The sequence below is a fragment of the Sciurus carolinensis genome, chromosome 14, assembly GCF_902686445.1.
Source record: "Sciurus carolinensis chromosome 14, mSciCar1.2, whole genome shotgun sequence".
NCBI lineage: Eukaryota > Metazoa > Chordata > Mammalia > Rodentia > Sciuridae > Sciurus > Sciurus carolinensis.
In genome coordinates, this window is record NC_062226.1 from 31,850,015 (window position 1) to 31,871,445 (window position 21,431).

The 21,431-nt window shown below is 42.9% G+C and overlaps 1 protein-coding gene across 1 annotated transcript in view; it reads right to left on the bottom strand.

The window, feature by feature from the left end:
- Tmeff1 (transmembrane protein with EGF like and two follistatin like domains 1) overlaps window positions 1-2,584 on the bottom strand; it is an 85,050-nt gene extending 82,466 nt beyond the window's left edge. The window contains exon 1 of the mRNA XM_047524072.1: window positions 1,933-2,584. Within this exon, the coding sequence (XP_047380028.1) occupies window positions 1,933-2,128 (196 nt within the window). The 5' untranslated portion in view covers window positions 2,129-2,584. The remainder of the gene's footprint in view (window positions 1-1,932) is intronic.
- Window positions 2,585-21,431: the final 18,847 nt, after the last annotated feature.

Below are 21,431 nucleotides of genomic sequence, written 5' to 3' on the forward strand. Positions count from 1 at the left end.
TCACAAATATTCCTTGAAAGAAGGCTCAGATATTATTAAATTTAAGTCTCTCTTAGAATAAAAGAAGAAACCAAGAAAAATTAAATAACCTGTCCCAAATTACCCAGCTGCCTACCAATGGTCATGACTCCTAGATCCCATGCCCTTTTTCCCACATGGTGTGGGTTTCCAGTTCTCTATTTCCTTTTTAAAAACCAACTCTGCACTGAAGAGGTAGAAAACATTCAGGGAAAAAAAATCCCAATACACACCATATTTTGCTAAAGACAACTTGGTTTAGCAAAAACAAATAACCACAGCATATTAGTCTGTAAAATATTTTGACATGTGTGATCACTGGCAAGTTTGATAACCAATATTTGTTTTTACTAAAAGGCACTCTGATATACGAATAGCCTTTATTCTTAAAGTATGCTTACTTATAAAAGCCTTATTTTATATCCCACTTACCATTAGAAAAACTTATTTCATGGGTGGAAATGCTTTTAATGGACATGCCATTGTTATCTGTTCCCAAACATCCCCCACCCCATTAAATGTGAAATTAAAAGGTTTTAGACCTTCAAACCTAAACAGGAAGCCAAAACCTTAGCCCTGTGCTGAGACCTTCTTGCTCCTTCATCAGGCCCCTCTACCCCAAAACAATGTCTCTTTAGAGTCAGAAGGTACAGAGGTTGTCTGGCAGGCAGGCCAGCAGATTCCTGGTGGCCTCCTGTCCATCCTTCCTCCCGCTTTCTCTGGGTTTAAAGACTAGTGGAGGATTGAGAACTGATAAAAGAACAAGTTAGTAAGGATTATCTTATAACCACTAGCATCTACCACGCCAGCCCCAGGACCCACCCATCACCCAAGAGACCTGGATGCCTTTCCTTGCCCCAGGCCTGAATCCTTGGGTTCCTCTGGGACCCCTTTAGAAAGGAAAAGGAAACTTAAATGCCCAGTACCCTCCTCCCCAGTGTCATCCATTAAAGCCCCAGCAAGCTCTTTGTTTCCAACAGCTGTGGGAGGGCAGGCGGCCTTGGAGAGAGGGGAGAGGTCACTCCCTAGCTCCCCTGGCTGCCAATCTCTGGGCCCTCCCTCTGGCAAAACAAACAGAGGCACATCACTCTCTCCTCTTAGCACACCACCTTAATAACACAGGGTTACACCTTCCTATTCAGGGGCACTCTTTGAGGCCTAAATTACCTGTTTCTACACCCAAAGCCCACACGAGATGACTCCCTGGCCCTCTCCGTCTGCTAAATGGGGTTCACTCTAGGACTCCTATCCCTCCTCCTCAATGCAAACGCCAGGGGGACGACCTGAGCCCCAGGCTTCATCCATACACAACACATAAAAACACAGGTCACTTTCGGAGCCCTGGGTCTTTCCCCACACCCAAAGACCTGGGGACACTTCAAGACCCATCCCACCTCTGAACCCGAAGGTCTCCCACACACTCACTATCGCCACTCGCGTCCTGTGGCTACCCGTTCCATTACCCACAACGACCCCGAGACCCGAGCGCCCTAAGGAAGAACTCGCCCTGCACACCGGCACTCCTCCAGCCCTGCGCCTCGCCCCCAGCCCCTCACCATCTCCCCACAGCGCTCACACTCAGATGCCAGCCTGGGCCGGCCTCCCTCCCCGGAGCCTTCACAACACAAACACGCGCTCCCGCGAGCACACCCGCGATCACACCGGGAGCCCCGGCCGGCCCGCCTCGCGGGGTCCAGCCTTGCCGGTCGCGGGGCCGCCCTCACCCAGCCACTCGACACCCACGGACGCACGCAGGCCACTCCCCGTCCCCAACGCCGGTCCCCAAGCCCGCACCGCGCGCTCGCGCCCTGCCCTCCGCCCTCACGCCCGGGTCTTTCCCAGCCCCGCCGCGGGAACCCGGAACGGGGCGACGGCGGAAGGAGGGGGCCCGGGGCGGGCTCTGCACGGTCCTACCTGAGCAGTTGATGCTCTTGCCTTTGCCACCGGGACAGTCCCCGCCGCCGCCGCTGCCGCCACCCGGGGGCTGGTTGGACGCGCGGCTGCCGGGCAGGGAGAAGGCAAAGAGCAGAAGCACCGACGTGTAGCAGCAGAAGGCGAGCGGGGGCGCGGCAGCCAGCCGGAGCGGCGCCTCAGCGGCCGCGGCGCCCATGGCTGGCGCCCCTGGACGGCGGGAAGTGCAGGGAGCTGCAGGCCGGGGGCATCCAGCCGCGCGCCCAGAGCCCCGCCGCCGCCTCGCCGCCTCCTAGCAGCCGCGCCGCTGCGCCCGGGAGCAGCCCCTCGGCATCCCCGCCCCACCCGCAGCGCCCGCCAGGCCCCGGCCCGCAGCGCTCGGGACAGAGTCGGTGGGTCCCGGCGCGAGCGAGGGTCGCGGGCGCGCGAGGGAGCGCGCGAGGGTGCGAGCCCGCGTGGGGGAGATCGAGGCCGGGGGCGCGAGCGGGCGCGCGCGCGGTGGGCGGGGGTCGCGGGGCGGGGGCAGGCCCAGCCCCTCGCTCGTCGGCTCCCTTCCCTTTGTGTCCGCGGCCGTCGCCACCGCGTCACAAAGACCCCGGCCCGCCCGGTGAGGGGCGCGTGACGGAGCCGCGGGCGGGAGGGGTGGCTGCGACCCCCGCCCCGCGCACACCCCCAGCGCCCGCGCCGGCAGCTCCGCCCCCGCCCGCGGCCGGCGCCGCCTCCGGGGCAGCTATTGTTCCTGCGGCGGGGCGGGGGCCGGGCGCGGGGCGCGCACCTCTCGGCCGCCGGGTGGGTTTCGCGGCACCGAGGTGACCCAGCCAGCCGCGTTTCCCTAACAGACGTCGTCGTCGTCGCCCTTTGTGAGCGTTTTTGAAGCGTTTCTTTCTAAACGTTTTGAAACGCTGGGAAAGAAGGGCAGGTGGGCTATCCTCTGTTCTCCAGGTGAAGAAACGACCGCGGAGAGCAAAAGGTGACTTGCCCAAGGTCACATACCAAGAATATAGGCAGGATCAGAATTGGAACCCAAGTTCTGACTCCAGCCGTGCAGTTCACAGAAATGCTGCGTGAATGGCTGATTCTCTAGGACCTCACCCCCACCGGGTTCCCAGATGCGCGCACACCAACTGAATTTAAAATACTTTGGAAAGTCTGTATTGCTCTCTCCCCCTAATAATAGCTAAGATTTAGAAAGGACTTACTGTGTCCGAGGCCTGGAGGAAGCTAGCTGCGTGCATTTCTCTCCAATTCTCCTTTACAGTCCTACAAAGGAGTTTTCATTCTGATCAACAGATGAGGAAGTTAGGACCCAGAGACTTAAAATGACCCTACTCCCAGACCAGTTCTTACTACCACATCTTACTAGGTGACACCCACACATAAAGATCCTGGACTGAATTCTTGGAAAGTCCTCTGTTCTTTTCATTTCATTATGCTGCCTCCCACCTCAGAAGGAATTTTTAAGTGTCTTTGAAAAACTCAACCAGTTTAACTCATAAAATTAAGACGTGCGGAAAACCCACAAGAAAACCACATCAGGAAAAGTGCCTTTGATGTAAATATGAGGCAGAATACTTATATAAACAGGTAATAAGGAAAGGCTGACTGCCTTATTCAGAAAAAGCATAGACCATAAATATATGGAAAGAGAATTAAAACCATTAGTAATAAAAGGCAAGATAAAACCACAGGATTCTGCCCCTGCCCCAGGATGATTAACAAGAGTTAAAGGAATTGACAAAACCCGGATCTATTAATTCATACACTTTGGGAGGACAATCTGACCATGAATGAAAACCCTTTAAAATGGTTTTACCCTTTATTCTAGCAATCCCATTTATTGGAATTTATCCTACAGAAATTATCGAAAAGGCACACAAAAATGTATAAATAAGAACGTTCATCAGAGCCTTTTTACAATAGTAAAATTTAACCTAAGTGTCCACCAGTGGGGACTACTTAAATATAAAGTGTGGTACCTCTCAGTATGTTGGCCTATGATGCAACTTTAATAACAATGACAATTAGGTTAATGTTTACTGATGTAGAAAAAAACAGCATACTAATGAGTACAAGAAAATCCTATTTTTCTAAAAAGTACATGTGTATACCATAGGAAAAAAGGTCAAGAAGACTATACAGCAATATATTACCAGTGGTTATCTCTGAAAAGTAGCTTATAAGAAGTAGTTCCTTATCCTTTGTATTTTTCTGTATGATCTGAACTTTTTTTTTGAACCAGGGATTGAACCCAAGGGTACTCTACCACTGAGCCACAGCCCTAGCCCTTTGTATTTGTTATTTTGAAACAGGGGTCTCACTAAGTTGCTTAGGGTCTAGATAAATTGCTGAGGCTGGTCTCAAACTTGTAATCCTCCTGCCTCAGCCTCCTGAGCTGCTGGGATTACAGGTGTGAGCCATGGCACCCAGCTATGATCTGAATTTTTTCAGGGAAATTTTTTTTATTGTTATAATTTTTAAAAGTTATTTCCTTTTAAATATGTCCTCATCCTGCTATTTACATAAATAAATTTGCAGTTTTTAACATAAAGATTTGCCTCAAACCTCTAAACTATCAGCAGTGGATGGCAATTGTTTCAGCTGCAACTGAACTTCTGAATTGGGTGTGATCCCAGGTCCCTGACTACTAAGCCACAGAGGAAAGCTCCTTCTCAGACCACTCCTTCAGCAGCTCTTTGAATCTTTACTTCACCTGTGCTACTTCCCTGACTTGTATCTTGGCCCTCCCAACCCCAGTATTCTGCCTTGACCATAGCCCAGGCAGAAATAATGAGTAGACATTCCTAAATGAAAAAGCAAACAACCCTGGGGTCATAAATCATAATTTAATTTATATTGTATCTTTCTTCAAATTAGGTAAGAAAAATTCAACACAGATTTCTCAAAAGTTTTCAAATTGAGCTGAGTATGGTGACACATGCCTATAACCCCAGCAGCTCAGGAGACTGAGGCAGGAGGATTAAGAGTTCAAAGCTAGCCTCAGCAACTTAGTGAGGCCCTAAGTAACTCAGTGAGACCTATCTCTAAATAAAATACAATAAAGAGCTAGGAATGTAGCTGAGTAGTTAAGTGCCCCTGAGTTCAGTCCCTGGTACAAAAAAAAAAAAAATTTCAAATTGAAAAGGACTCTTCTTCAGAAACAGGATTTCTGACTTTGCTCATACAATCTCAGAAAGAAAAAAAAAAAAAATAGATCTTAGAGGTTATCTAATAAAACCTGCATCACATTCTAATATCAGTGGCTCCAAAAGACCAGATAACAAAATGATGTGGAACTTGATACATAAAATTCATCCTGAGAGTTTAAAAGAAATGTAGATTCTGAACATTACTCCAGACAGTCTGGGTGAAGCTCAAGTATCTTATTTCTTTTTAAAGTTCTCTGGATAACTTGATGCCCTCTCATGTTTGGAAACCTCTGACCTCATCTTGATCAATCAGCTATTGCTCCATAACAACCATAAAATCTCAGCAGCATGAAACAATAATCATTTCTCTTAGGTCTCATAGGGGTTGGTTGGGACTTGATTGGTCAAGGCGAGGCCTGGCTGGATGACTCTGCTGAAGCCTCGTATCCCAGCTGGGCTTGGGTCCTGTGCACAGGCTGAGCTCTGGTCCACTCCACCAGTATTCCTTCTGAGGCCCTGACTGAAGTGGCAGCAGCTACCAGAAGAAATTCTCAGGTGGCGGTGTTGCACGCAGGCAGACCCACCATGCAAGCACTTTCAACACTGGCTTTGGTACATTTCTGCTGACATCCCACAGGCTAAAACTAGTACTGGGGTTGAACCCAAAAACAAGAAGTTGGGAAGTCTATCCTTATATTCTTAAGGAGGTAAGTGAGAGGGGTGAATATCTATTGAAGATCCTATACTTGAACACCATTAGTTGCTGTTATCGATAATGTTTTCAACCAGGTGCACACCTGGTCTCAGGAGGCTGAGACAGGAGGATCATGATTTCAAAGCCAGTCTCAGTAATGGCGAGGCACTAAGCAACTCAGTGAGACCCTGTCTCTAAATAAAATACAAAGTAGGGCTGGGGATATGGCTCAGTGGTTGAGTGCCCCTGAGTTCAGTCCCTAGTACCCCCTCCCCACCAAAAAAAAATGTTTTCAGTTCCAAGTAGTGAAAAACTCAATCAGAATTAACTTAAAGGGGTTTCTTGGCTTAGGTTTAAAAAGAAAAATGCCAAAGGTAGTGCCCCCTTTCCTATGAGTCAGTTCTTGTCCTCAATAAAACTTCACTCATGGAAAACATTGCATTCCTTCAAGAAACCTTTATGAGCATTTGTTGCATGCTAGGCACTACAGTAGCCTCTGGAGGCAGGAGATAATCCTGCCCTCACTGTGTGGGGATGGCAAGACATCTGAAAATTAACAGTTACAACACAGTGTGATAAATACTAAATATAAATAGAGCGAGGGTGGGGTGGGAGTAAATGGCAGATTCCATCCCATACTCCCAGCCCTGCCAAAATCCTGGCTTTTCTGGAACTCCTGCTGGATGAACTAGCTGCATAATGAAGTCCTGAGAAGCAGTAATGAGACACCTGGGGGCTGACAAATTGGCCCCCCTAGGGGAGAGTCAGAATGCTCCATCCAGAAACAGGAGAAAGGGTTGATTTATGGTGTAGCACTGGCACAAGCCTGGGACTGCCCCCTTCCTAGAGAGAGGGATCTTTAAAAAAAAAAAAAAAAAAAAAAAATGGGAGTGGATAAGTCATTCATTCATTCAGTTCATTGATATTGAGGGTCTATTCCTAGTCCATGAGAATTCAGTGGTGAGTCCAACAGACTTGGTCTCTGTTCTTAAGAAGTTTACAGTAAAATATTAATCAAAGTTAAACAAATAAAAATAAAATTGCAACATTGGTAAATGCTACAGAGAGGAAAGTCAGAGATATCCCTGAAGGTGTGATGCTTGTGCTAAGATGAGAGGATAAATGGGAATTAACCAGGTGACAGGGGAGCATTCCAAACAAGCCAAGGGCCTATAAGAGAATCTGAATGTCAACCAGAGTAGGAAGGACCTAAGACAGCAAGGTCCACTTGTTTAGAACTTCATTCATTGATTCAACAAATATTTAATGGACATCCACTCTGATCTAGACACTTTGTAGATACAGAGAAACAGCAGTGAACAAAACAAAGTCCCTGTTTTTCATAGAGCTTAAACTCTAGTAAAGGAGACCGATTATAATAACATTGATGGAAGAGAATAATTATTGTATTATATGATATTAATAATAACTATAATTCTCTGAGGATCTGCTAGGTTAATTCACTGAGGACCTCCAAAGTAATGTCAGACACTATATTTGTTATCACTAATCCCTCCTACCCACCTTGTTGGTAGGTATTATTTCCATTTTATGAATTAGGAAACAAAGGCCTAGTGAGGTTAAGTACCTCAGGCTACAAAGCTAGAAGTTGGAGTCATCTGGTTCATTCTGATCCAGAAGCCCTCCACATCACAAACGTGAGAAGTTGGAGAAACATCATCAGATACAAGATTAAGCAAAGACTGGAACTGTCGTGACTGTAGCCAGACTAATCCTGATAACCAAGATACAAAATCAGGCTAGGTGCCCATCAACAGGTGAATGGATAAAGAAAATGTGATCTAGATACACAATGGAGCATTATTCAGCCATAAAGAAGAATGTGATCCTGTCATCTGCAGCAAAATGGATGGAATTAGAGGACTTCATGTTAAGTAAAATAAGTCAGACAGAAAGATAAGTAGTGTACGTGGATGCCAAAAAAGGTCAACCTGAAAAGTAGAAAACTGATTACTAGGAATTTGGAAGGGATTGGGGTAGGGGCAGCAGAGGATAGAGAAGGGGTTGGATATGATCAATGCACACTGTATGCAAATATGAAAATATCACAATGAACCCCATATGTACAATTAATATGAATTAGAAAACAGACTACAGTGAAAGGCTGGGGGCTGTAGTTCAGTAGTAGAGCACATGCTTAGTATGTGAGAGGCCCTGCCCTGGGTTCACTCCTCAGCACTGGGGGAAAAAAAAAAAAAATCCGCAGCTGCCAGGAATATGCACAAGCCATCCTGAGCACCCTGCAAAAGTGTCAGGAGATTTTGTTGGGGTTTCTTGTGATCATGATGCAGGAATTCCTGTGAGTACCTTGTCAAGGACTCTGGTTGAAGGCACTATTACTCCTACCCACAATCCCATAATGTGCATGGTGGGCAGAGGCAAGGAGGCATATATAGATATCCGAACAAAACGTGCAATGAGAATCCAAAGAACAGCCTCCCCACTATAATTCTGTCAGTTTGAAAGGCTTCTCACCCAAACAGTCCCTGTGAGTGGGCAGAGAGAATGAGGAGGCATCTCTGGGTTTTCCTGCAGGTCTTCTTGTCATTCAATTGTTGAGCACTGCTCTGAATACAGAATTAAGATTTTTCTTGATCTTTCAGCAAATGGAAAATTTCAACTGCAATTCAAAATTTCTCCAAGGGTTTTAACTCATAAAGGATTGTACCAAAGAAATAGCTTTCCTGACAAAGACAATCACACATAAATGGAAGCGGGAGGTAGAAGAGAATAATCAAGAGTGTAAGCTCTGGAACCAAACCATCTGGGTCTGTGTCTTAGCTCTGTCACTTGCTGGTTCTATAACCCTGGGCAAGTTACTTCTCACTATGCCTCAGTTCCATGATCTACTCCGTTCTGTTTTTATCTACTTCACAGGGTCATTGTAAGGATAAATGGTTTCATAGAGGGTTGGGGGATGACCGTGGTAGCATGCATACTAGCATGCAAGAGACCCTGCATATTAGCATGCAGTAGTAAAAAGGGGGATTCATATATGTAAAATGCTTAGAACATACTTAGTACATCACAAGTATTCAATAAATAATTAGCCAAAAGTGGTGGCATAATGAGCATGTGATAAATATTATTGCTTTTGATTTCTGTGGGACTTGTTGTTTTTGCAGTACAGGATTGGACCCAGGGGGTCTGCTACTGAGCTATATCTCCAGCCCCCCCTACTTTTCTTTAATTTTGGGGCAGGGTCTCTCTAAGTTGTGCAGGCAGGACTTGAGCTTGCAATTCTCCTGCCTCAGCATCTCAACAGCTGAGATTACAGGCATGTGCCACATCACCAGCAAATGTTACTTATTTTCAGTGGCAGTTGTCATTACCTGCACTTACAAACTAGGATAAAAGTTCCATATGTATTATCTAATATATACTACCAAAATCCTAGTAGGGAAGATGCTAATGTTATCTTCATTCTCTAGAAGAGAAAATGAATTTGACTAGGTTAAGTCATTTTCCCAAGGTTACATAGTCAGTGGGCAACAGGGCTGAGACCAGATCTATCCAATGTCACAATTAGTACTCCAAAACAAAACCCAAAGGGTTAAATTCATGAGACAAAAGAGCTCATCTGGGCTGGCTGCCTACTGAAGAGAACTGCAAGAGGGAAACCTGGTGACTGGAGGGGCAGCCAACAGCTGGGAGGAAAAGTTATGACAAATATCCAGGTGGGTGAAAGGGAAGGACAAGAGGTTACAGCCAAGAGCCTGGGAACTTGAGAATGGCATCCACTGAGCCAGAATCATGAGAGATAAAGCAAGGAGCTAGGCACATGGAGGAATTAAGAGAAACTCAAATGGAACTAAATAATTCTATCTTTCCACTGAATGTGTTTAAGTATGTCAGCTTGTCTCTGTATGTATACATATGTTTTGAGCATATGTCATTTGCCTGTGTGTATACATATGTAATGAGTATATCAGCTTGCTTCTGTACATATGCATAAGTGCCAAGCATATGCCATTTTACTCTCTGTGTACATATGTAAGGAATGAGTATATATCACACTCTCTGTGAGAGTGTGCATGCATGTATATTTGAGAGTGACAGCTGGGCCCTGTGGTTATACATGAACATTTACATGTGTGTACGTACTCATGCATACATTACTCTATGTATCAACTCATCTATATACATACATGTGAACTTGAATTGAGTCAATAGTTTTTAATTCTTCTTCCTTGGTTCAGAGTCGAAAATTATTCCCTAAAATCTAATGGCTTGGCAGCTTAGCATCAGGGCCAATATAGTTGGACTCAGCACTTAGTCTATTCCCAGCTGAGCTACAAAGGTAAAACAGCAAGATCACATTCTGAGACTGTTTCTCTCAGCCCAGAATGACACTGATAAGGCATAAGGCAACTTTGGCAGTGGTGACCTCAACAAGGATGAGAGCAGGGGGCAGCGCAGGTCACGGAGCACAGTGACAATAGCCCCATTCATCCAACAGTATTTAGAGATTGCTCTTATGTGCCAGGCAACTGTGTGAGGCAGTTAGGACACAGAGATGAACAAGACAGACACAGTCCCTGTTCTGTAGTCTGGTAGGGATGTCAAACTTTAAACAACCACAACTATGAAGGGTTTGCAAAGGATGGAGAAAGCATCTGGCCCCTAATGTACCAGGAGCTGGAGGTATCAAGGAAAGCTTTCCAGAAGTGTCATTCAGGCTGAGGCTGGATGACAAAGAAGAGTTAGAAGGAGGTAAGAGGGAAGAGTATTCTATGAAGAAAGCTCACCATGTAAAAATGAAATAAAGGATATGGCAAGTTCAAGGAAGAGAAGAGCAAATACCACATGATCTCTCCTGTGAATCCAAAAAAAGTTGATCTCAGACAAGTAGAGAGTAGAATAGTGGTTCCAAGACTGGGGTGGTTAGAAGTGGGGGATGTTGGTCAAAGGATACATGTTTACCATTAGATGAGAGGAATAAGCATGGGAGGCACATGCCAGCAATCCCCGCAACATGGGGGTCTGAGGCAGAAGAATCACAGGTTCAAAGCCAGCCTCAGCAACTTAACAAAATTCTGTCTCTAAATAAATAAATAAGGGCTGGGGATGGCTCAGTGGTTAAACACTGAGTTCAATCCCCAGTAACCCACCCACCCAAAAAATAGGAGGAACAAGTTCAAGAGATCTGTTATACAGTGTGGGCACTATTTCATGATGATATATTTCTTTGCATGTGTGCTGTGGATTGACCTCAGGGTTTTGCACATGCTAAGCACATGCTCTACCACTGTATTGAACATTTATTCTTAAAAAATGCAAAGCAAGAGGATGTAAAATGTTTTCACCATAAAGATGATAACTATGTGTGAGGAGATCCAGTTGTTATTTAGCTAGTTGTAATCATTCTACAGTGTATATATAATTTAAAAGATCATGTTGTGTACCATAAATACATATAACTTTATCTGTCTTGTTTTTTGTTTTTTTGTTTTTTTTTTTGTGGGTGCTGGGGATCAAACCCAGGGCCTTGTGCTTACAAGGCAAGCACTCTACCGACTGAGCTATCTCCCCAGCCCTGTTTTGTTTTTTAAGAAACAGAAAAGATGGCTGAAGTCTGGAGAGTGAATGAAACAGAATGAAGCTGGAGATGTCAGGAAGCAAGGGGGAAGATCATGTAGGCCTGTTAAGCCAGAATAAAGATTCAAACTTGAATTTAAGTTTACAAGCAGGGAATAACCTGCTTAAAATTGTTTGAAAAAGATCTTTTGTTTAAATGGGTGAACTATAAGTCATGTTACTGATATTTCAGTTCAGCTGGGGATACAGCTCAGTGGCAGAATGCTTATCTGGCATGCATGAGGCCCTGGATTCAAGACCCAGCACTGCATAAAAGAAAAAATTGAAATGAATCTGTTAAACCAGAAATCACTTGGGCTGCAGTGTGCAGCATGGAATGAAATGACAAAATGTATGCAAAGAAAACCATCTATTAACCAGTATGGTCACCATCTTAATGACATGCTGTATTTTTTATGGTGGTCCAGGTGAGTGATGATGGTGACTTGGACCAGGTAAGATGGGGACAAGTAAATAGATTAGGCAGATTTAGCAGATAAAATCATGACTAGATGTGGGAGGTAAGAGAGAGAAAATGTCAAGTGACAGTTATCCCCAGGCTCAGTAGCATTTATAAAATGACCCACTCTTGAGGAAAGCAGGTTTGAAGAGAAGACAAATGAGTTCAGTGTTGGCACACCGAGTTTCAGCAGCAGTGAGGCATCTGCATGGAAGCCTCTAGTAGTAGTTGGATTTGTAAGTCTAGTGCTCATAAAGAGATTTACACTGGGCATCTATGTGCAGGAGGCATCAGGCGATTTAAACAGTCACGGAAGTGTGATGATTTAATGAGATACCAGAAAGTAGAAGAGAAGAGGGGTCTACACTGAAGCTGAGGAGCTTCAATGGAAGGAACTGAGTAGGAACTGTTTGAAAATTAAGAGGAAAACCAGGAAAGCACAGTGACCAAGGAACAAACGTGCTTCCAGAGCAGGATGTGGCCAACTTGAGAGATCAATCAAGATCAGTATTGAATAGTGTCCAATGGGTACAGCCACTTGAAGCCACTGGTAATCTTAGCAAGAGCTATTTGGTAAAGTGGTAGGGGCAGAATCCAGATTAGAGTTTAATGAGACATGAATAAGAAATAGGAAGTAGAACACTTAGTTCAGCTGTGAAGGGAAGAAGAGAAACAAGCAGGACATGACTATGGGTGGAGAAAGGACTTTTTTAGAACATTTAAATGATGATGATAAAGGTCCAGTAAAGGGAGAAGAGGAGACCTGAACAGACAAGACAGAGAAAAGGATATTCAGTTGTGTAAGATTCTTGAGAAGACAGGAAGAGTGGAATTCAAAGCACAGATGGAAGGAATGGCTTTTTAAGAGCAGATACTTTCTTTGCAATGAGGAGGAAGGTAGAACAGAGGCTGAGGCAACTGGGCTTGTAGACATGGTATTGAGACACTGAGGAAACGCCTGGATCATGACTTCTGGGCTCTCTGAAGAGGAAGGGGGACAAGGCAGAATGGGTATAAGGGTTGGGGGAATGACTGCTTCAAGAGGTAGTATAAGGCAGCTTTAGCCCCATTGAGCTCTCCATCAGCTCTCTCTCAGCCTCTGCACCTCAGTCTTCATCGCCATCTTTAATGTGAGCAATTGCATTTTCTCAATCTTATATAAAATCTTACTTTTTAAAAAACCTGATCTATAATATAGAGTCTGTGCGAGAGATACCACTCCAAAACAAGCACCCTGGTCTCATCCCTCAGATTGCTGCCCCAGTCCCTGCTATGCAGACATTCTGGGTCAGATTTGGAAAGGGTGGGAAAAAAAATTGAAGTGGTCATTGATGATAATGGGAGAGAAAGCATATGATTTTCTCCAGCTGAGTGCAAGAGAGATGGATAATGCCAGGCAGACACCAGAGAGGCTATCTGGAGCCAGGATGTTTAGGAGAAGGAATTTTGAGAGCCTTTTCTCTCAGGTGGGCATTTGCTGGCATTGGGGAGAAATCTATCCCTGGTATTCCCCACTTCCAGCAAAGGAGTTCTAAGAGAGATGGCCTCTTAAGAAAGATGAGGAAAAGTGAGTAGCCAGTGTGACTTGAGGTGACTTAAAGTAGAGTTCTGTCAAACCTAGCACACTTTCTTTCCACGTGAATGCCGACAAATGGCCAGGCTGATTTAATCACCATTTTGCAATCCTCAATGAAATAACTGATTTGGGTAAGAATTATCAGAGAATGCTAAAAATCACTGGGTAAAAGATTATGAGGGAGGAGGATATTCACAGTCTTAAAGAATCACTTACTATGAGCAAAAGAATCTATAATGTGAGATTTGGCAAATAACAGCATACCGTCAACAGTTCATCAAATTTAGCACCACCAGTGGTGAGACAATTCACCAAGCTGTGTCTCCTGTAATGATGCATGAGCGATACATGACATTTAACTATGTGATGGTCTTGCCAAAAACATTCAACCTAAATCTAATCACAAGAATGGAATAACATTGATCCAAAATGTGGGGCACCTTACAAGGCCTAGACTTTAAAGAAATTAACATCATGAAAAATAAAAAAAAAGAAGAAAGTTTTGTTCTAGATTATACAGAGACAAAACAACCAAATGCAATAAACCTTGATTGAATTTGAGAAAAAAGCAATAAAAGACATTAGGATTACTAGAAAAATTTAAATCATAGACTACATATTCGATATTACCAAATTAATGTTGATTTTCTTAGGTGTGGTAATGTGATTGTGGTAACGTAGGAGAATATTCTTATGCTTGTACATGCATGCTAAAGTACTTAGGGGTGAAGTGTCATCATGTCAGAAACTTTCTGGCAAATGATTGAAAGAGAAAATGAAAAACAATTGTTAAGTCTAGGTGAAAGGTGAAAAAAAAAGATTAAAAAAAAAATCTCAAAGCAGTCTATTTCTTAATTACTTCACCAAACATTTTCTTTTTGTCATGACCTTGGATAGCTCTATGCTCATAAGCATAAACAGTGCTGCTTAATGTGCTAAATTAGATTGAAATCTTTAAAGGCATCACAGCAAGAAAATTGCTCTGCAAAGCTTTTTAGACATAAAAGCACTTCTAATTTGTGTAGGAGTATAAGTAAAGATATGGTAAAGTGGGAGAGTGAGCCACAAAATAACAAAAAGAATGCTTTTCTTGGAGTCAGAAAACCTTGAGTCCAGCATATAATGACTGCAAATAGTTTCCTCATCTGCCAAGTGGGGCTAATGATCATCTTTGTCAACCAGGTGTACAGGTACAGAAGAAAGAAGGAATGAAAGGCCTTTCTAAATTGGAAATGGAAAAGCAAATTATTTTATTTAGTGACACATGATGATAGCCTATTAGCCGTGGTTCTCAAATATAATACGTTACAAGCAACTGGGAAGCTTGTTAAATGTGTTGATTCCAGTTCCATTCTCAGGAATCATGACTTAATAGGTTTGGGATAAGGCCCACAACTTGCTTTGTGAAAGCGCCCTGGGCTTCAGTGCAGGTGGTCTGAACCCCACACCTGGTGAGCCACCTTGGAGGAAGTTATTGTGATCTATGTCCTTGCTACCCAGTGTTTGGTCCATGGACCAGCAATAATCCCCATCACTTGGGAGCTTATCAGGAATACAAAATCTGGACCCCCACCAGTCTTACCGAGTCAAAACATGCATTTTTAACAAGATGTTAGGAGTTTCCTGTGTATATGAGAAACACCAACAAAAATGGCAACACAGATTGGAAACCTCTCTTTTTGGCTTGGTCACTGATTCTCAGCTTGCTTTCAGACAGAATTGGGGTCTGACACCTTTGCTGTTGCTGCACCTTTAACCTCACTTAGCTCTTCTCTCTGCTTTTCTTTGTTTCTGGCTCTTCAGTGTCCTGGCAGATCTTTAATAAATAAAACCAGCCCATCAGAGTGCCATGCTCCCGTGCCATGAACACATAGACCAAAGCACACTGAATCTAATTAACTTACTAAATCTAAATCTAAATCTAATTAACTTACTTCTTGTGTGTGTTTTTCTTTTTTTTTATTAATTGGGGTGAAATATAAAATTTTCTATTTTAACCATTTTTAAGCATATGGTTCAGTGGTACAAAGTACATTCATGTGATGGTGTCATCATCACCACTATCCATCTCCAAAACTTTTGGCACATGATTTAAACAAACCAACCTCTTAAAGTGTCATTTCCTTATGTATAAAATATGGATAATATTACCTATACCTGCAAAATATTTGAAGCATTAAATGAAATAATATTTGAACATGTCTAGGGCCCATAGATATTCAATAAATAATGAAAATCATCCTTCCATCTAAAGTAGGTTCTCAAACAGCTCTGTTTTTACAAGAGATATTGTCTACTGAAGTCAACTGAAAAGAATTTTAAAAGTGTACCAAATCTACATATTCTGGACACATTATTGCCTTAGAACACAGAAATTTGTAAAACAGAAGTATCCTATAATCTATACATTTGGACAATTTGAGACAGTTAAACAGTAGTCAATTACATTTTGTTGGGAAAATTACATTTTGGAAGCACCGACCCTTTTGTTCCCATTATATAGAAATTCTTGTATTGTCTATATTTAGATTGTGTTATAAACAGTTTAAGTATAATCATTATCCTAATACTAATAACATTCACAAATGCGGCTTTCAACCTTGGGGCTGATCCACTTGGATGTAGTATTTGAATTCCATTTATGGACACATTATCTTTTAAGGAGAATACTAAATTGCAAACTTGGGTTACATGCAGTAAATTGACAAAATTCGTTTAGCTTCAGAATGAGACTTATTAGAATACCGGAAGGAAATTTACAGATCCTCTTTTTTTAACACTTTTTTTTTTTTCAAACAAGGAGATTAACACCCGGAGAGATCTAGTAACTTGCCCCCAATCACATGATGAGTTACCAGCAAAACTAGGACCAAAGCCCAGTTCCAAGAGGTCATCCTGGTGCTCACTTGACTTTGAGGAATGGGACCACAGAGGGGCGGGGCACCCGCCGGGTAAGGGCTCAACAGAAATGATTTCACAGAGCCTGGCTATTCAATTGAGAGACTCAGTGATTGTGTTCAAGGAGAGTCACAGAGGGGAGAGTGGGAAGAGAAATTAAGATGAGGTTTTATGAAGGGAGTTGAGATCTTCTCAGACTTTCTTATAACACAGAAGGTCAAAAGAGAGGTCTAGGAAATTTTAGGTTTTGATTTTACAATTTACAAGACTCTTCCATAGTTATATTCTTATGTGATCATTATAGCAATCATGAGAAGTTGGTATTTGGCAGATGATAATCTAATACTCAGAAGGTCAATGTTCTTTGCATAGCTAAGATTTAACAGAGACCCCCAAATAGAAAGTCTGTTATGATTCTTAAAAACATGAGCTCTGGAGCCAGATCACTTGGAATCAAACTTTTCCATCTCCACGTAGAGGCCATATGACTTTGAGAAAATAAAAGGACTAAAATTTACAGTGTTTATTATGTGCCAGGCACTGCTCTAAATACACATGCAGACCATCCCTGACTTAAAATGGTTTGACTAATGATGATGCAAAAGTGATAAGCATTCAGTAGAAATTGTACTTTGACTTTTGATATTTTCCCAGTCTAACAATGTACAGTAGGGTACCCTCTTGCAGTGATGGGCAGACAGAAAGCTGTAGCTCCCTGGCGGCCAGGCAGTCACTGGGGCAAATAACCACTACTTTACAAGGCAGTGTTGCTATTATGTCCTATAGTGTGTTAAATGCATTTTTGATGATATTTCAAACTTACTATGAGTTTATCAGGATGTAACCCCATCATACATGTTGGAGAATCTGTGCTATTCATTTATTTCAACAACTTAATGAAGCTTATTCTATTATTATCACCATTTTAAATTCCTTCTACCTGCTGAAAACTGGAAGGAAGAAAAGAAGGAAGAAGTGACTTAGAAAATGAGGAAAGGATTTCTCCCCTAGATTCCCTGTTTCTTAATTTATAATGTAATCTCCACTCCTTGGTATCCCACTAGCTCACTTCCCCCTTGTAACACTGTGGTAGATTAAATTATTATTCAAAAATATTCACTTTTTCTCCTCTCCCTCTTAGCAGGAGTCTACTTCCCTTCCCTGGACGGCAGGTTCAGTCATGTGAATTGGTTTGGCCAAGGAGAGGCTAGCAGAAAAACAAAACTTGAAATGTCCTAAAATTGGGTTTTCTCTCTTTTACTTCTGCCCTAAGAGATTCCTCAGGAGAGCTATTGCCCCTTTGGCCTGGGACTCAGAGTGACCACAGATCTGCATCAGCCACCAAATGTTCCAATGGCTGAGTGCCCTCCAATCCTGCAGAAAGTGTAATACCAGCCCATTCCAAGAAACTCTTAGTAGAGACTTGTGGATAAGAGAATGGGAATGTAACTCAGTAGCAGAGTATGTACTAAGCATGTATAAAGCCCAGAGTTCTATCCCAGCGCGCGCGCACACACACACACACACACACACACACATCAAAAAAACAAAAAAGTCTAGATTCATATGCACCTTACCAGCAGAGCACCTGGTCTAAGCTGAGCTATTGCAAACTGAACCAGATGATGGGACAGAAAAGGAACTGTAACCTTCTACTGCTATTCCCAGTATTTCCACTATAACAAGTATCCTTTTGATTTAAAAGAACCAACCTGTTAAGTAACAGGATTTGGAATTTTTACCCCAGCAAACACACAGAAGAGAAAACTCAAACCAGAACCTAATAAAATCTGTTAGCAGTCACCAGCAATTTAGAAAAATAAGTCCATGCCTACAGCTAGAGACCTCTTCACACTCTCAGCCCTCTAGAGAATATACATGATTAGTCTTTCCCCCCTATACTAGCAGTGATGTAAGGACATTCTATAAGACTACAGTCTTAGATCCTTTAATTCACAAGTAGCAGGATCACCCTTTAGTCCATCCCAATCAGTGCCAACAAAGAGGGAATCTTCACGCACGTTTGGGGCATCTGGATAATGAAGATACAAAAGTTTTCCACCTAATGATGATAAAGTACGCCATTAGGTTAATAATCAGCTTGCAAGTCCAACAATTACATTGGATAATAGAGGTTCAGGAGATGTGTTCTTTTAAAATTTTGCATAAATCACACTTCTATCAACTGAATCTCATTATAAATGCACCAAAGTACTATTTAAGGAAATGACAACATTAAAGAATGTTGCAATTTTTCATAAAAAAAAATCACTGCACTCTTGTATTTGTTATGGAAGTTTTACAAACTAGGTATTCCTAAACCATGGAACAACTGGAGTATTTCCCCTACAGGGCAGTCTCTCTACAGGAGGGCGACCCTATCCCAATGACAACAATAATGTTAAAATGCTTGACATCATTTTTTATTTTAAAAGTGCTTTACCAACATATACTAATCTTCACAACATTCGAGGGAGGTAGATAAGTATTACAATACTTTCACAGATGGAGAAACTGAGACAGAGATTAGATTGTATTGAAGGGCATAATATATGGCACAATTGGAAAAAGAATCTGTCACAGTCACAGGTCACTGATGACCTTTCCCATGTTCTGAGTCTCACTAACACAAAAGTATCAGGTGGAGCATGGAAACAAGTCATCCATGGTTTGGCTAGCTAAGGCTGAAAGTTACCTTGTTGATACCGGATGCTGAATATGCTGTCCTTTGGCAAGCATTCCCCACACATTCTCACATGATTCCTCCTCGAAACAGGAGGGTGGAAGATGCTGTGAGTACAGAAGGAGGTGCTGGAGAAACAGGGTGGGGAAGGAAGACAGAGGAGAAAACCCAGGCTGATATTAAAGCAAGGGAGAAGAACAATAGGACCAACTGGGAACTAGTCCAACAGAAAGGAAAGCCACAGTAGAAATGAAGTGTCATTCATCTGAAAAGCTCAGGCATCCAGAAATGCTATTACAGGGTCATTCTTAGCAATGCCATTATAGAACCACTCCTCATGGCTTTGCCAAATATAATTATCAGGTCATTCTGACATTCCCAGGAGGCAGAATCATTCCTTTCCTCTGGTCCAGACCAAGTGTTGATGTAATTGACCTGACACTGCAGAAACTGTTGACAACTCAAATGCACTCTCCCACCATGCCACCTCTCTTCCTCTGCCCTGCTAGTCTCCTCTGAAATAAAACAAAATGAAAATGCACCTTAAGATTCTCCCTGCAAAATCCTAAAACATTTCCTAAATCTTTGATGCATCATAGTGTAGGATTGATTTTTTGTAAATGGGCTGTGAGAAGCATACACAAGGAATACCAATCCCTCCCAGTCAATGCTCCTTGGTACCTTTTCTGATTGTTCTAGCGTGGAGCCCAGTCTAAGAGATGGTGAATGACATACCACCAGTTGCAATGGAGGTATTGATGGCAGAGGTAGTATCAAATGAGAGGGGTGACCCAGGACCCAGCAGGGAGGGGCCAGTGTCAAATGAACAGGTGGACGTAGCAGCACAGGCAGCTGGAGAGACAGACATCAGAGCAAAGATGTGATAGCCCAAGAGATGGATGGAGGTGCTGGCACTGGAAGCTGAGAGGGAAGCAGTAGCATTAGTTTGTCTAGGCCTCTCCTAGGTCAAAGCCCAAATGCATCCTTTCTCCCTTTATTCCAATCAGCAGCATCATTCTTTCAGGCACCTGGCTTTAACACCTTACCCCTCTTTCCCCCAAAAAGCAATCAACCACCAAGGCTTATTGATTCCACTTCAGCAATGCCCTTCACATTGGTCTCTCTAGATTTTATTACAACCTTCTCTGGGTCCTACTCTCATCTCATCCTAACTAGGGCCAAACCTTCCTACCTGATATCCCTGACTCGTCTTCTCTCACTCAGTTCCATTTTCTAATCTTCCTCCTGGAGTTCAGTTCTGATCATGGTACTGCCCAATTTGGAAATTCCCATGCCTTCACTGCCTCCCATTTGTGTCTCATCTTGAATCTTCAACAGGACCTTGCATCTAGTGGAATTCCTCTGCTTTTCCACCTGCCAAAATGACAACTCTAAAGATTTATTGCAAATGTCACCTCCTCCATGAGGCCTTCCTTCAAGCTTCTTAGTTCACTGCTCTCACCTACTAGTGTGCCTGAAGACATGCACTTATCAACTACATGAGAACTCTTTACAAATCTTACCTCCCAACTGGTCTGTGCCCATGATTTGGAGTGGTGGGGGGTGATAACTGTGACTTAATATTTATATGTCTATTCCCTTACAATGCTGCAGAGATGGTTAGTACATTTCCATGTCAGGTAAGGAACAGCTCAAAAGTGAAATGAATTGGGAGGTTCTGTACTTCATCATGAATGAACACTGTAAGAAGCACCCTGTAATGTGATCTGACTCAGAATAATCCATGATGTAGCTTCAATGGAAGGGGCATGGACAGGTAGGTGGAATTATACGTTTTGGAGATAAGAGACTTGGGTTTGAGGCTCTGCTTTGCCACTTGCTAGCTGTAGGCCTGGTGCCAGGTGGTTCTCAGGGCATCCTTTTCTTACTTTTGCAGGGTTTCACAGGATTAAGAATCAAATGAGACACATTTGTGAACTCTACATAAGTGGTTCTCAATCCCAATTATGCATCATAATCACCTATAAGATTCCCCTTATACAGAGTACCAGGTCCCAACCCAGGCGAACTGAATCAGAATTCTCTGGAATTAGGACCCAGTGGGACTAATTATTTATAAAATACTGCTTCTAATGCATAGTCAACATTGCAAACTACTGTTATAAATACCATTAACAGTAGAGCAAGGTGCTTTAGGCTGCTGGCTTAATTATCCTTTATTTGTTCAGTTAGAAATTAGCTCAGTGCTTTTATAGTTCAATTAAAATATACTACTGTGTGCCAATATTTTGTGTGTTGTTCTACTTCTTGTTTGTGTGCCAAAGTCATAAGTTCTCAGAGCAAGAACAATAACCAGCACACCACTATACATGAAGACGTACGACCTCCTCACCTTTTCTTTTAGGTTGCTAAATTAAAAACTTTATAGGGTCTTCTAAACCCTTACTACTCAAAAGTATGTTAACCAGCCAAGCATAATCTGGTAT